The sequence below is a fragment of the Dryobates pubescens genome, chromosome 14 (genome assembly GCF_014839835.1).
Source record: "Dryobates pubescens isolate bDryPub1 chromosome 14, bDryPub1.pri, whole genome shotgun sequence".
In the NCBI taxonomy this organism is placed as follows: Eukaryota; Metazoa; Chordata; class Aves; order Piciformes; family Picidae; genus Dryobates; species Dryobates pubescens.
The window spans coordinates 20,104,169-20,120,500 of NC_071625.1; the positions used below are offsets into that span (position 1 = coordinate 20,104,169).

At 39.9% G+C, this 16,332-nt stretch overlaps 1 protein-coding gene across 3 annotated transcripts in view; it reads left to right on the forward strand.

Annotated features, from left to right (window-relative positions):
* NDRG1 (N-myc downstream regulated 1) overlaps window positions 1-16,332 on the forward strand; it is a 68,289-nt gene that overhangs the window by 49,840 nt on the left and 2,117 nt on the right. For 2 of the 3 annotated variants that reach the window (XM_054167127.1, XM_054167128.1), the window contains exons 4-15: window positions 1,738-1,843; window positions 3,524-3,644; window positions 5,600-5,662; window positions 7,284-7,344; window positions 7,799-7,885; window positions 9,408-9,464; window positions 10,451-10,554; window positions 10,905-10,961; window positions 12,005-12,056; window positions 12,814-12,861; window positions 14,417-14,452; window positions 15,803-15,854. In XM_054167127.1, coding sequence (XP_054023102.1) covers window positions 1,738-1,843; window positions 3,524-3,644; window positions 5,600-5,662; window positions 7,284-7,344; window positions 7,799-7,885; window positions 9,408-9,464; window positions 10,451-10,554; window positions 10,905-10,961; window positions 12,005-12,056; window positions 12,814-12,861; window positions 14,417-14,452; window positions 15,803-15,854 — 844 coding nt within the window. Of the gene's footprint in view, window positions 1-184; window positions 349-1,737; window positions 1,844-3,523; window positions 3,645-5,599; window positions 5,663-7,283; window positions 7,345-7,798; window positions 7,886-9,407; window positions 9,465-10,450; window positions 10,555-10,904; window positions 10,962-12,004; window positions 12,057-12,813; window positions 12,862-14,416; window positions 14,453-15,802; window positions 15,855-16,332 lie in introns of those variants that run through there. The other variant, XM_054167129.1, reaches the window with a different exon arrangement.

Here is a 16,332-nt window from a genome sequence, read left to right on the forward strand (position 1 = left end):
CTAATTCCCAGGTTTGAAATTTGGCACTTTGTACGTTATGTGCCAGACACTTAGTTAATCTTTGATGTCTGAGCTCTATTGAGTAAGTACTTCTCCTGGTCAAACCTGACTCAAATCCTATTTAAGAATGACATCCTTGTGAATTAGTCTGTTTTGGTTTTTCTAGCCAGGCATTATGGGAGTCATAAGCCTATGCAGGATAGCAGCTTGTCTATATAACCCAGTTTCCTACTTGGGTGAAGTAGAAACTAGCTGCTGTCCTCAGTCTGGCTTGCTGGATTTATCACCCTGTTTTGCCTAAGGATGGTGTTGGATATGGAAGATACAGCTTACCTGTTAAATAATGCAGTGAGTATGCAGAGGAATGAATCTCTAAGAAAACATAAAAGCTGGAAATTAATGCTTCAGTGGCGTATAGCAACGAATGCTCAACTTTCTCAGTGTGCAAGGAGGGGGTGAATCTTGATTTATTGCTGTAATTGTAACTTAAAACTGATATAAATGTGTAATTGCAAAGAAAATAGGTGAAATGTGGAATGTGGTTGCCTAGCATCCTTACTTTCAACAAAATGTGTGGTGTATTCCATGTATGAAATTAAGGAGTTGAGATTCAGATCACAGTTTGCTACTTCTGATCCTTTAAGAGCTCTTAGGCTTTGCTTTGTAAAGGTTTTCTTAAAGGCTGTACTTTCCTGATTTCTATGGCATAACTTTTAATGGATTTGAATTTCACTTGGGCTATGCCTCCTGGCATGACTTCACAGAGCAAGTCCAGCAAGTCCTGCAGCAGCACTGTACAGAATGACATAGGTATCTGTGTCCTGAATAGGAAATGAAGTATTCTAGTTAAATCCTAAGGCTGGCTGCTAACTGTATAATACCTTCACTGTTATGTGAGAGAAATAGTACTGTAAATAAGTGACATAGTTAACTGTTGTGTTGTGATTCTCTTTACACATGTTGGCAAAATAACAAGTTGTGTATACCCATTTGAAGTTCAAGTATAAAAGAAACAAAAAACCTGTTCCATATATTGTGGGTGTTAGTATAAGTGACATTTAACTTACAGAGACATCCAATAAATAAAAGATGGTGCTGAGGGAGACTTTGATTTGATAATAAAGCTTTGACATCAATAAACAGCATCAGCTCCTCTTATGTCAAATAATGGCAGTATGCTTCTTATCGTTGTTTCTCTGATGGTTACTGCAACAATATTGTGGATATGTTGCTCTATATCATACTTCACAGGTAGCTTTGTGTTCTGGGTTATACGTAGCAAGCCATGAAGCTAACAGACTTGGTTATCATGCTCACTGGGGAAAGAACAAAAGCATATTATCTTGGCAACTTGTGCTTTTTCAAATGTCCACAGTCATAGTTAGAAACTATTGTCACTTTAGATATCATTGCATTGAACTACTTTCATTTATTTATTTAGTTTTCTTTCACTGCCAACTATTTGTTCAGCTCTGGTTAGAGGTAGCAGTTGAAGTGCTACTGTAGTTTACGCTGAACTGGAGTAGGTGATGGCCAAATGTAAAATGTTTTCAGGGAGCCCACACTGTGGGGGAGAATGGGTGCATTAGCATGGGAATTGTGGAGATGCCTAGGGTTACAGGCAGACTCTGTGATGTGGCAGGACCTCTGCTCATGGTAACAAAGAGGTCTGCTGCAGCTGGTGTTTGGTGGAGCACTTGGAGAAGCTGCTAACAGACTCCTCCTGTTTTTTGCCAGGAGCAAGATGTGGAGACTGTGCATGGCTCGGTCCATGTCACCATGTGTGGGACACCCAGAGGGAATCGGCCAGCTATCCTCACCTACCATGACATCGGGCTGAATCGTAAGTAGACTTTTTATTTAATAGCACAGGTGTGGCCTAACTCCTAATGCTGCTGCTGCAGAAGCATAGAAATGTTTTGGTTAAAAAGACCTTTATAATCATTGAGTCCGACTGTTATCTAGCTCTACCAAGTCTGGTGCTAAACCGTGTAGTAAAAGGTGGGAAAATGCTGATATTTAGGAAACCTTTCTGAGGTCCTTGCTCATTTATGTGCATTGAAATCTGTTAGATGGTACCTAACTCCTCTCTTACAGAAAGTTTAATTCTCTTTTTTTCCTTCTTTTTTTTTTTATCCTCTTGAACTAAATCATTGGAACATTTCACTTAAAGGAGCAAAAGATCCCTGTTAGCTCATAGTGACCAACTATAAATGTTGTAAAAACATCTGCAGGGTATGAATGAGGGTATGCTGCCAACAGGGTCAAGAACAACATTGCTGATGCTTTGTCTTAAGTTTGGGTTTGACAGCCAGTTTTATACACCTTTGGGTTTATATGAATTGCATGTCAAATCAGGATGGCAAAATGAGTTCTGCCATTCTGTCCTTAGGCGGTAGTAAGAAAATAACTTTGATAAGTGCCTTTTATCTTACCTGTCATATCCAAGAACATAATGACCTAACAGGGAGATATGCTCTAATTTGGTTTTATTCAGCAGTACTGTTTGCTTCACACAATTACTGTTTCTTAATCAGTTGTCAATATTTACATTGAAAAACACCCCCAGGTCTTTAAAGTCTGGTTATTGATGGGTGGGTGGATATTACTCATAAGAAAACATTCTATTTCCTTGCCTAGTTTTTGTGGATCTGCCTTAGTTTATTTTGTGTTTTAAGTGGATTGGGACAGAGCTTAATCTGGATTTCATTTTTTAATAAGATTTTTTTCTTTCTAGAGAATGTACATTGTAGTGTGGAGACATTCAGAAACACAGAGAGAATATTGAACTATTTTCTAGGCATCTCAGCGATGGTGCTACAGAATTCATGCTTTCCAGTCCAGGAGGAAAATATGCTAAACCTCTCTCCACATTAATATTACTTGAAAATCAGAAATTGAATCACCTCAAAACTGGGAGCTGACAGCACTGAGTATCCCAGAAGGACACTTTTATCTTGAGCTGCCTGCAGAAGCTGATCATATAAAGCAGATATTGTAAAATTTATACAAAAGCAGAATTGACAATCTCAGCCTGGGATATTTTTTTTTTCTTCTTTTATTTTTTTTGCTTGGTTGCTTTTTTTGTTGTTTTTTGACACACAAAAAAAGATAGGATGAGAAAATGGATAGTTTTGTCTAAGCTAAAACCTGGGATGAGTACTCTTGACTTCACTGTGTTAGTATTTTAATGCTGAATATAGAACAACATTTTGAGATTTTGGTGTACCAAGCAAATACTTCCAGCAGGTGCAAAAGTAACATGGATAAATCTTAGCTGACCATGAGGAAGGAGTTGTTTAGGGATTTTCATTTCAGGAATTAAAGCAAATTGGCACAGGTTGCTTTGTAGAAGGGCTTAGAAATAAAGGACTGCCACTTTTCCCAGCCTATAACACATCTTACTTGATTAGACCAACTTTTCATTAACCTGTGGGACAAGTTAATAAATGGTTTTATTATAGCTGCATACTTACTATTTTTCCTCAGCATAATTATTCCATATTTTCTTTTCCTTCTGAAGATAAAACTTGCTTCAATCCTCTCTTCAACTTTGAGGATATGCAGGAAATCACCCAGCACTTTGCAGTCTGCCATGTGGATGCACCTGGACAGCAGGATGGAGCACCATCTTTCCAAGCTGGGTGAGTTGCCAGGGAAACAGTTATCCTCTTTCTTGGAAAAAAGAGTCTTGATCTGCTGTTTAGTTAAAGCACTTGCAGCAAACACAGTAGTTGGCTTTTTAACTTAAATCCTGATGCTCTGTTTCTAAGATACCGGATCTGTGGGAGCTCTGTTGTGTTGTGCCAGTTCACAGTGAACTTTGAGGCTGTAATTTTGTGTTTTCACACTGATAACTTGACTGGTTGTGAAGCAGTTCCTTGGCAGATGTCTACATCTGTACATTTCAACATTGAGTTACTCTTTTGTAATGACATTGTGAATACAAACAAAACTGTCACTGTAAACAAGATTGTCATTAGCAATTACATAATGTACTTCTGAAACCCATGTTTTTTATGAAATGGCAGCATGTTAGATGTTGATAAGCAGACATTATAACCTACCTGGGAAAACCAAGTCATTAGGCAGTAGCAAAGTGATGTGCCCCCACAGAATAACATAGATAGCTGCATACTCCTGACTGTGATCTATATTATGATGCTGCAGCTCTTGGAAACCTGGAGTAACTTGTGTCTTTGCCAAAATGCTTGGCCCAGTTAGTTCAAATGAATCAAGTTTGTCTTAACATGCCACTTAGATAGGAATTAGCTTGGTTGAGGAAGGGAGCAACCAGAATGTCAAGGGGAGGGCATAAGGCAAGGAACAGTTGTTCTGTAAGAACGAGGTATTAAGGAGCTTATATGTACCCAGTCTATTTCCCTTCTTAATTTTTAAGCTGGTCTGATGCTGTGAGGGTCATGATGGGCCAGGTTCTCGGATAGTGTTAACTGGCCTGGTTGTCAACCAGCTATTTCAGTCACGGCCCACCCACCCCCCACCCCCCCCCACCTTGTATTTGTTTGAATCAAGAACTTTTAAGTGTCTTAACCCTCACATCCTGAACAGGCATTAACACTTGGCAGTTGTCAGTTGCGTAGGGCAACCATCGTCTGTGTTAGTAAAGACTGCTGCTTAATAGCATCAGGATGACAACACAAGAAGCTGTATTACTGCTTCCAGCCCTCCAGCTGGCAGACTGACATGCTTGAGTTAAAAGTCACTGCCAATATGTTGACACAGGCTTTCGTCATGACAAGGTTTTGTTTCCCAACAAGAAAGTGTAAGAAAATAACTTGAAGTAGTTCTACACTGCTTGAGGTTTGGGGTTTTTGTTTGTTTGTTTGTTTTGTGGTTTTCCTTTTTTCCTTTTCTTTTGTTTTTTTGGTTGTTTGGGGGGGGGTGTGTTTTGTTTTGTGATTTTCTCTGTTTTGGTTTTTTAGTTTTTTGGTTTGTTTTGTTTGATTTTGGAGACTAAATTGGAGAAGCATTAGGTGTAGTCCTGATGAGAAGCAGAGATTTGAATACATTCTAGGCAGATGCTCTCCAGCAGCTTCAGGTGGAATTTCCATGCACTGATCAGTTTGAGTTTTTGTGCAGAATTTTCTTCCCTCAAAAGTTTTGCTCTGGAGCAGACCAGAGCATTGACAGCTGTTGTTATTGAATTTCCTCAGCAGCTTCGTAGCCCTTCCTATGGCTAATTTTATCTATCAATATTAATAGAAATGTATCCTCATTTTATAGCTGTGGAAACCTGTGTGCATGCAAATTACTTGCCACAGGCCTAGACCTCATTGCTGTAGTCTGCGGTCCTGCAATGCAGGGACACTTTTTTGTGGTGGACCAAAAGTGCAAGTGTGGTGAATGTGGTTGACAACTTGCCTCTCAAGTTCAAAAATTTTCCTAAGTTTTAATTGTTAACTTTTCTTGGAAGCAACTCATTATGGTCTGTTTTGCTTTCAGCCAAACCATCATTCTGTAACTCATGGTCAATGATCATATTTGATATTAAATCCACAGCGATGACAGTGTCTCTAAATAATCCAGTCTACTCTACTGAACATGGTGTAGTAACTCCATAAACACATATATGTTGTAGGTACATGTATCCCTCCATGGATCAGCTGGCTGAAATGCTTCCTGGAATCCTGAAACAGTTTGGGTGAGTGCAGAATTATTTATTTGCTTTCTTCGTTCTTGTCTCTACATAGTGTACCAAAAGAGCAGATATTCTCCTCTGCTGCCCGTGGCACTTGGCTAGAATTACATTTGTGGATGGGTTTTAATTCCTCAGTTCTACATTCATCACTTTTGCCTTTGTTTCTGAAAGAGCTTATTTTTTGGCTTTTTCTTAAATATCTGTTTATTTTTAAACAGGAAGCAAGTATGAGTGAAATCCCTTGTGCCTAATTTAGGGGCTTCCTCCAGTATTTTCTCTGCGTCACCCTCACAGGGGCAGGGCACAGCCAATCTGTTCTTACCACAGTGACAACCCACGTTTTCCTGTGTGGTTAGCAGAGAAAAACCCATGGTCCCATCTGAAGATCTGTCCTGTTTCATTTCTATGGCTTGATTGTCTTAGGGGGGTCAGTCCAACCTCCTTAAGCCTCTGATACCTAATGGAGATGCCAGGTTGCTGATGTTGAAGGATCTAGTGTCTCTGCTGTCACCTACAAATTTGGATGTGTGTATTCTTTACTTAAGGTTCAACAGGTGCTGTAGATTAGAAAGGCACCTTCTCTGTGGAGTTGGTGCTCCTGGTACACAATGTAGAGTACAAGTAGGCACATTCAAGGGGTTTCTAGACCAAGCAGAGAAAACCTGGCCTTCAGGGTCAGGCAGCCTTGGAGGACAGGCAGGCTGGACTGCTGGCAAGGGTTTTATTCTCAGAGCAGTGCCCCAATTTAGACATTGTTCAATTGTTGCAACCAGCTGGTACAGTACCTTGAACCAGTTTACCTCACTACTTTCTTAAAAGAGGTATGTTTTTTGAAATGCCTAATATAAGGCACAGAGTTGCCAGTTCTGCTCTTGCACTGAAAAAAAAAACTGTCATTGTGTCAATACCTTGAAAATCAATTAAACTGGAGTGTACTTACAAAACCATGATTTAACATTGTTAGCAAGAATGAAAACTACCCTCAGATATTTTTCTAAAAGCATTGTGTAACCTGTTTTTCAGAGTGGTTTTGTCTAGTCTTTCCTTCCAGTATTTTCTGAGGCCTTGAAGGCAATACTTTAAAACCAGTTTCAGTTAATGCAAATATTTGGTTTGTCTCTGCCCTGTTTGGTTATGAAGTTTAAACTTTATCACCCCAGTAGCTGGATAGCACAAGAGGATTTTCTGCCAGTCCTGTTAGAGAGAAATTAGCATCCCAGTTAGTACTGAGAAGGGCAGGGAGAGCCTGGGGAGGAGGTATCTTTGTATGTAGGCTGAAGATTTCAGGATCATATCTTAGAAGCTTTTCTAGCATAGACTAACCATTTCTTTCCAGGGTCAGAACAATGCTATGGTTGCTCAGTGTATTTACTTAAAGATAAGCAAGTCACTGCTGCTTTGCAAGGTGTGAGGACTAGTGTCCCAAGAGTCTACCAAAACCAAACCAGCTGCTATGTTGAGCTCCTTACTGAGGCCAGTGACATTGCTGAGGGTCCATGATTTGCCCAAGGTGAAACTGATTTCTGTAGATACAGGCTGGCATGTGAAAGAGGAAGGCTGCTGTTGTGGGTTGGTTTATTTTCAATGCTCACTCGTTTGCCTCTTCCCTTTTATTGCTATTCAGGCTGAAGACCATAATAGGAATGGGAACTGGAGCTGGTGCCTACATCTTAACCAGATTTGCTGTAAGTTTTGTGGAACTTCTCTAAAGCCTGAACCTCATTTCCCTGATGTGCTGTCACCCCTCTAGTGTGCACAGAGAATTCCTGCTCTGCCACGCCCATTTAAGTAAGCAGTTAGGCTTTTAAGTGAAATACCACAATCTGCGGGATAGCTCATCCAGAAGACCTAGATTTTCCATTTTAAGTCCTGGGCTCTTCCCAGTTAATTTGCAGAAGGTTATTTTAATGGGAGTTCTCTATTTAAACTGAGGGTGGAGAAGAAGTTAAATCTTAATGTTCTCCAGCTGCTCAGCTGAATTGCTTTAATGATTTTTTCCCCCTGTACATAACGCTTGTTTTGTGCAAGATAAAACCAGACCCACTGCTTTCTTTTTCAGGAGACAACTTGGTAATTTCAATGTTATGCTGACCATCAAGCTGGAAAGTTGTGATGAATCTTGAACCTTCTCTTTTGCAGTTAAACCATGCAGAGATGGTGGAGGGATTAGTTCTCATTAATGTAAACCCATGCGCTGAAGGTTGGATGGACTGGGCAGCAACTAAGGTAAGGATATTGAAGTTAGAAAAATAAATCACACTGCAAGCCTGTCAAGCCTGAACAAGCTTGTCTCAAGGTGTGGTTACAGACACAAAATATCCCAATATAATTCCTTTGGAGTTTATTCTTCCATTTGCAAACATAGCTCCTGCAGAGCTAGTGATAAAAATGAGGATTTTGAGGAAATAGATACGTATGGTATTGCGGAACTACTGGTTATGGACAATTCTTTAGAGCTAGTAACTGCTTGGGGAAACTCATTTTACTTTGTACACAGGATAGTTCTGGAAACAAACTTTCTTTAAGTAAGCTTAAAGCATAGCATAACATTCAATTCTTGTCCATGGCTTTGTTTACTAGCACAGTCCAAAATGTGAGCTAGAAAAATGTTCAAAACATCTTCCAGGTTTCAATCATCTAGCTGAGTCTTATGTGCCAAAAAGACTCAGAAAAGGCATTTACTACAGTAACTGTGGGCAGACTGTCCATGCAGCCAGACTTTTTAAGTTAAAATGTTCACATACAAAGAAGCTCCTGTTAACTGTATTTTTTTGTAGTCATAAACAATGCTGTAGTGGGATGCTGAGAACTAGTTTCAAAAATTTTCCTGGACCCAGTGTATGTAAATGAGTAGCTATGTTACATTACACATCACTCAGATTTAACCAGTTAAACTCAGGGCAAACTTGTGGAAGGCACTTTGTGTCATTCAGGGTCATGTTGAAATGAATGGGAGTTCTTATAAATGCTTTGAGAAGTACAAAAATTAGTGTGTCATCCATTAACCACAAACAGAGCAAACTCATTGTAAGTATCTAGACTGATATTAAATGCAATAATAACCTTGTAACAGTAGGAGAAACTTTTTGGAGCTAGGATGTAACATTCTTTCAAGGCTTAAATATTTTTTTTTTTCAAAGTAGTTTTGCATACCAATTTGTTTTGGTAACTTTGATGTGGAAGTATATTTAGTAAACTACTCTAGATTGAGATGCTGCTAGCTGATCTTTGTTGATTATCTCATCCAGTGTCTCATTGTAATGAAATTTTTCATGCCTGTTCCTCTAACATCCACCTCTCTTAATTATTGCTGAACTTAGGAGTACAGCAGGTGCCTTGTATCTTTCTGTCTTTCCAAAGCAATAGCACATGCTCTGGGACATGAACTTTAGGTATCAGCTCCAACAGGTTGTCAGTATGGGTTGCTGGGGAGCAGATCGGGCAGTAAGGCTAAATGGCAACCATATCGCTGGTTTGCTTGTTCTTGCAGGGAGAGGGACCTATGCTACTAGCAGTGTGTTCCCTGTGCAGCTTCATTAGTAAAGACATCTTCTGAGAATCACTCAAACATAAACAACACCTAACAGTATTTTAGTTGAATTGAGACAGGAAAACAAATAAATTCAAGGGTGTTACATACATAAGGACAGCAGAGAAGCATCCATTGATCTACTTGTATGTGCTTGAATGGTTTCAGTTGTTCACAGATTGTTTTAATATCAAATATTTTGATAATCTTGCTGTTCAGATTTCAGGTTGGACAAATGCCCTACCAGATATGGTCATTTCACATCTTTTTGGAAAGGTAAGGATGTTCAAGATTCCTCTGATTTTTTCAATCATCTGTATTTACTCCCTGGGGCATGAAGGAGAGTAGAAGCCTTCCCTTAAAAAAAAAAACACAAAAAAACCCCAACCAAACCCAAAGTTGAACTGTGAGATAGGATTCACATTCACGTTCCCAGTATTTTGAAGTTGGTATGCTGCTGTGGGGCTTGCTGTGTCCTAACAATTCAAGTGCAGTTTGGTCGTGACAGCCCTAGTAGGCCCAGCTCCCTGTTCACACAGCCAACACTTAAACATGAAAACAAGCGTCATACATGCTTATGTTCTGAGCAGAATTAGCCACAGGGTTTTTTTCTTTTCTATATATACCATAATATATTTATAACTCTGAGAAAGCTGGTTGTTAGTGCTAATGGTGCTCTTCAATTCAAGCCTGCTTTAATGGAAAGTGCTATACTGTTTTCTGATGCTACTTTGCAGTTCTTGAAACTGTTAGTGAATGCAATGGAAAACTCCATTCCAGCAGAACAAGGAACCAATCTGTAAAGACTTTAGAACCAAACTGTTTAGAAATGTTAGTGATTGAAGTCCTTGAAACTTAGTTATTTGCAGTTATGAAATGGAATTCCATACTGCATATATTTCTAAGCTTTCAGCATCTGCTTTACCCTGGAAACATTTATTGAGCTTCATATCCTGAATGCTTTTTTTTTGTTGCTTTAATACCTCACACTTGTCTGACTGTCAGCATCTGCCCTACAACTACATGTGTTGCAATCTTAAGATCTTGGCATTACAACATTGAGGTTTTAAAGCAACAAAATGTGATACTGCAGCTGGAGGCTAATATTAATTCTGGGTCACACTACTGAGTGCTAGAAGTTGTCCCTTCCCTAAAGGTGCACTCCTGTTGTTTACATAAGTCTGATACATGACTGCTGTGCCATATCTTCAAATCCTCTCAGAAAATAGCCCCTATTCTGAACAATTCTGTCTCCACTGTAGGATGAGATTCACAGCAACCATGACCTGATCCATACTTACCGTCAGCATATTATTAATGATATGAATCAAACCAACCTTCATCTCTTTGTCAACTCTTACAACAGGTAAATACATTTACCTGATTTCTAACTGGAAACTGTTTTAAGAGGCTGTCCAGTATTACTTGTGTGGTGGAGTTACTTGTGTGCCCCCAGTATAAAATTCTGCTTGACAGTGCCTTTAGGGATCTCAGGTGGTTTGCTTATGGGAGAAGGTCCTTGCACATTTGTGGGAAGAGTGATGGTACACTGGGACTGAACTAAGACATTGATAATTCAGTGGTTCTCCATCAGCTGTGGAAGCTAGAACATATAGCAGAATAAATTAACATATGTGAGCATCTGTACATTCTTTAACATAGAACATGGAAGCATCTGAAAGAATTTCAGACCTGAAATCCTTTCCCTTTTTTCAGTCGGCGAGACCTAGAGATTGAGCGCCCTGTTCCTGGAATAAATGTTGTCACCCTTCAGTAAGTATTTTATTTCCTTCCAGTTCACCTGTATATGATGGGAGCTAAGAGGTATGATCATTTGGTACATTGCATATGCATTGCAGGGCTATAGATGAATGTTCTTATGCACTAGAAAAGCATCTTGTAACTTTGTGTAGGAGATGAGAGGTTACTGCAAGTCAGGGATTACCATTAGGAAGACTTCTGCTCTTCAAACTTCAGAACTGTATTAGCTGAATTGGAAAGCTAAGTAGTTGCTGTCACTGTGTATCTTCAACCTTGGACCAACAGAGTAGTTACTTAAAAAGTAGATATACTTAGCTTCACCAGGAAATATGTCCTAATTAATGGGAACTATAGCTCTGAATGCACTTAAGCTGTGCTTGTGCAACCAAGAGATCATAAACAAAGGCAATTTAAAAAAAAGATAAAAATCCAAAACCAAACCAACCAACCAACCAAAAAACCACAAAACCAAACACAGCAACAAACTCAAAACCAAACATTCAGTAAGATGAAGCGGGTATGAGAAACACTCTGCCAGATCTTCTGCTTTATGCTTATGTTGTAACTTGTGTTACATAACAGTTTTCAAGTCCTCTGCTCAGCTGCTAATGTTTACACACAGACTTTGAGACTCTTTCCTCTGCCAGTCTGTTTGAAATGGGGTAACAGGTCCAAATGTTGGAGCTCACAGCTGTTGGGGGGTGGGGATGAGAGCTTGCTGGTGCCCACATTCAATTTCTATAAAGCAAGGAATAAGAGCACTGGTAAGAGCTTATTGCTACAAGGTGGGTAAAAGGACAAGTTCTCAGGCATCTAAGAAGATGCTGTTAATACCATGGATTTAAGGTGTGTTTACGGAGTTTGGAATGCAAGTTATCAGGGCATTTAAGTATACCTGCAATTAATGCAGTGGATTTGATGTGTGTTCAGGGTGTTTGGAATACAAACCAAATGATTTTCACACACTTAATGGTCTCACTTTCCAGTAACACAACATGCAGCTTGAGGCAGGTGCAAGCTATGCCACTGAACCTCTTCTGTGTGCTTCTTTACAGGTGCCCTGTCCTCCTGGTGGTTGGCGACAGCTCCCCAGCAGTGGATGCTGTGGTGCGTACAGATCTCAAGCCATCTTTGCCACCATGCTGACAGGCAGGCAAGCCAAGGAGCTGTGAGGCCAGCAGAGCTCATGCCTGTGCAGCAGCCTTGCTGGCTATCGATCCAGCCCAGCTGTCTCTCCTCTTTCAGATTGCAGGAGAGCTGCCACTAGTTCCTTGCTGTTTGTCCTCTCTGTCCAAGTGCCATTATTTAATAGCTACTGCGTTAGGACAATCGCCACAGCAGTTTCAGTGAACCGCAAATATTTTCCTTTAGAGAGGAATCTGATGCTGGTATTTTAACTTGTTCTCTGGTGTTGGAGCTGTGCCCTGGGTCACTATGGAAGCAAAGAGCTCCTTTTTGACCATTATAACTTGCCCCAGATGACTGGATGACTTCAAATGCTGTGCCTTTATGGGCATGCCCAGTCTGCTGGCCTGTGGCCATATGGCTGCTCACCACTTGGGAAGCTACCAGATGACCCCAAGTCACAAGATAAACAACACTTGTTGCCACTGGAGTCCCAGAAACAGACAAAAAAAATCTCCAATTCTCAACTCTAATGGTTTTGTTTGTATGTGGAAAAGAATAGTCAGAAATGTGAGCTGACCTACTTGGGTTTAAAGACATATGTTCTTTACACCGAAGCCCAAGATGCTCAGTTTAGTCTGTATAAGGCCAGAAAACAAGGTATTTAATCAGTTTTCCTTCAGCAGTTCATAATTAGAGTCTTGTATATAATGATTTACACTGCTGTTCTTTAATATAGGTTGAATGCAATTCAAAGCTGGACCCAACAAGGACGACGCTTCTCAAGGTAATAACAGAAGCTGTTTTGTTAAATAAACATCCCCCTCATTTAAAATCAGCTGGATTAACTGAAAAAAAAAAAAAAAAAAAGAACCAGAGCAATATGCTACAATCCAGTTCTGGTGGGGAAAAGCAGTTCCTTCAGGGTAAGAGTATTTTAGTGGGATAAACTAGACCAGGGGCTTCTTGTCAAGGTCAACAACAGGGAATTTCTCAGGTCTTCCAATTTAAAACACTTAGGGGTACAGCTTCAGACACTCAGTATTTCACATACCCATAATGAATTTGACTAGAGCTGGCAAGGTTGATCTCAAGGTATTTTGACAGGTTTGAAAAAGACAGCAACAGAATGTAAGTGCAAACCAAACCAGTCTGTTTGTGTGCTTACCTGTCCCTCAGCAGGAGTGTTGGGTGAATAGACAGCTGCTCTATCAGCCACAGTTTTGTCATCCTGCCTTTTATGAGGGGACAGTCCAGAACATCTTACTGTTGGGAATGACTCTTATTTCCCAAAATGTTGATAAAATGCGCTTCCAAACACCAAAACATTGTGCAAAGGCTTAGGCTGGTACTTGGCATTCAGAGTATGGGCGCAGTCTTCAGCTTGTTACATGATGTAGAATGGAATGAGTGTAATGGCATGCAGTGATGAAGGCTTGGTCTTGTTTCTGCTGGGAACATTTAACAGTATCTCTCTTTATAGAACTGGTTAGTGAAAATTATAACAAACAATGATTTTTTTTTTAAATGCTTTTTCCTCCTAACACTGGGGAGTTACATTGCTGACCTACCACGTGGGCATGGCAGACTCTAAGAAAATACATGACCTATCTCAGAACTTTTGTAAGTGGCCAGCCTTTGCTCAGTCCAGGGATATGCTGATGGTAGATCCTGATACTGGCCTGTGTTGCTGCTAAGTAATCCTATATAGGATTTGGGGTTTCCTGTAATTTACAACTCAGCTGCTTTCAGCTTGTGGTGTTCCTTGGAACAGGGCTGTTTTTGTTGGGTTCACTTTGAGGGGTGGAGTGGCAGGAAAAATGAAATGCTCCAAAAATACTGCGTGCACTCAAGATAGCTCTTCTAATTTGACATTCCTTGCTTCTCTTGGCAAGTCAGGCTGATGCTTGCCATCCACAATCTCAGCAAATCATTTTTCCTTCTCACCTTGAGGTTTAGGTTTTTGTTCTGTCTCCTCTGTTTGTCATTGAGGTCAATACTGAGTCAAGATACTGTAATTCAGAGCTGAGCTTGTATCCAGGATTAACAGGCTAGTTTCTAAGAAAGTGTTGATTACTGCCTAGCAAAAAAAGCATTTATTTGTGACTCCAGCTGATGCTTTGCTTGAGGGTCAAGAGACTTTGAGGTGGTCTGGGGTGCAATTGTAGTTTTTGTAAACATTTAACTGGTTACTTTGATGCATTCATCTGTGTGTATGTTACTCGCACAACAAAAGGAAATGTTTTTCTGCCAGATAGCTAAAAAGGTCATTTTAATATATCCTGAGCATAAATTATTTCCTCTGGCGTTACACTTACTGGCTGTTCTCATCCACATTTCAGATGGCTGACTGCGGTGGGCTCCCTCAAGTTTCCCAGGTAGGATTTGGCTGACGGAAATCCTTCTAATCCTGTTCTGCAGCGTGCCAGACTTCAACAAATGGGTGTTTTCCTGTAGGGTACTTGCTGTTCCCAAACGTCAGCCAAAAGGATGGTTATAATTTCACAAATAATGATGTCAGTCGGTCATCTGAGCTTTCTTTTTTTCTTTAAAGAGCAATGAAGCAGAAAATTAAAATTGGGAGGGAACATTATTTCCACTAATTAAGTCTTAACCAAGTAAAGGTCTGAGGTGGGAATGCAGAGATATTATTTTATGCCTGTCTGCTATGATGACATGGATTAAGGCTTGAGCAATAGTGTTTTTAAAGCGTATTCTCTTTTGGACTATTTATAGTATAGGTCAGGAAAGTGGGAGACAGGAAATAACAACACCGTGTTCCTGCATACACTGAGAATGAACTGGAGTTTCTGAAAAATTTAGGCATAAATTCCAAGGCTGCTAATAAAATCAGGCTGGGAAAGTTAAAATTTACTTATGCTCTGGTGTTGCTTCAATTAAAAGAGATGAGCAGTAAGTCAGCTTTAGAGTGTGATCTAACATCTAAACAGATTTCTGAGCAATATAATGTGGTGTTTATGAACTTAAGGAAAAAAATTACTTTGCAATTACATGCTGTTGAGAAGTCCCTGTACAAGCAATGTGTGCTCTAAGAGTGGGAAGCGGGGAAAGGCTTTTGTTAAAGCCTCATTTTATGTTCATTGCTTCTGTTTTACAAAGTCTGTTCTTTGTGCTGGTTCAGATAGAATAATACAAAAAATATATGCAATATTGGCATGTGCAGCAATTGAGCTTGTAGAGCTTATTTGGCCACTAGGTCAACAGCAGAGGAAAATGGTGAGTGCCTTATTGCAAGAATGTCAGTCCTAGGCAGTTGTGCTTGCATCTTACACATAAGCTTTTTTGCCCTGTAAACATAGCTATCAGCTCTGACTAGCTGCATTTGCTCTCTCCTGATTAGGAATTGCTCAGTTATTGACCCTGTGTGAACTGGCTTTTCTATTTTGTGAGGCTACTTGTTTTATTTTAGCTCACTTGCCCCCGTAACTGCACAAGCAAGTTAACACCAGGCTTAGTCCACTTGTGGTCACTTCTCTGGAAATCTCATTCTTAAATGCATGCATCTGGTAAAATAATGAGTCAGGGGAGCAGACTAGGGAGGGGAATGGTGTAATTCTGTCACGTAAATTAAATTTTCAGACATTCAGTAGAAGCTAAAAAGTCTTTTAAATGCCCCTGTTAAGATAGAGCATCTGTGGCATCTATAACATAGTAATGTAACTATCTTACTAAGCACTGTAAACAATACTACTCTCTTTCTTTTGCAGCCTGCCAAGCTTGCAGAAGCTTTCAAATATTTTGTTCAGGGAATGGGATACAGTAAGTATTGGTTTTATGAAATGGTTTACCTGGCAACCAAGTTTGTGGGTATCTAAGCACCCAGAGAGTCTCCTAAACCCAGATGTGAGATCTTTTCCCTATTGGATATGCGTTTGTAATGGGAAAGAAAGAAAGGGAAAAATAACAAACCACCACTGTGGAGTCTGGGCAAAGGGGTTTCAGAACAAATTATGTAAGTAGAGAGCTTTATAGACAGCTTATATCCACAAATATCTGCTTTACTTCCTCTTGGTTTTTTTTTAAGATGGATATTTCTAATAGTGTCCCCTCATTGCATCACAGGATGTGATCTGTGTGCTACACACAACATATAAAACCTCATTAGTTCAGAGACTTCTTTGATTTGTAGCTTTGTGCTTCATGTATTTTCTTCTGATGACTGTAGCTGTGTAGATCCACTGCTATCCTGGGCTACCAGCAAAGGTTGAATGTCTGAAAGTAATGAGAGGTCTGATGA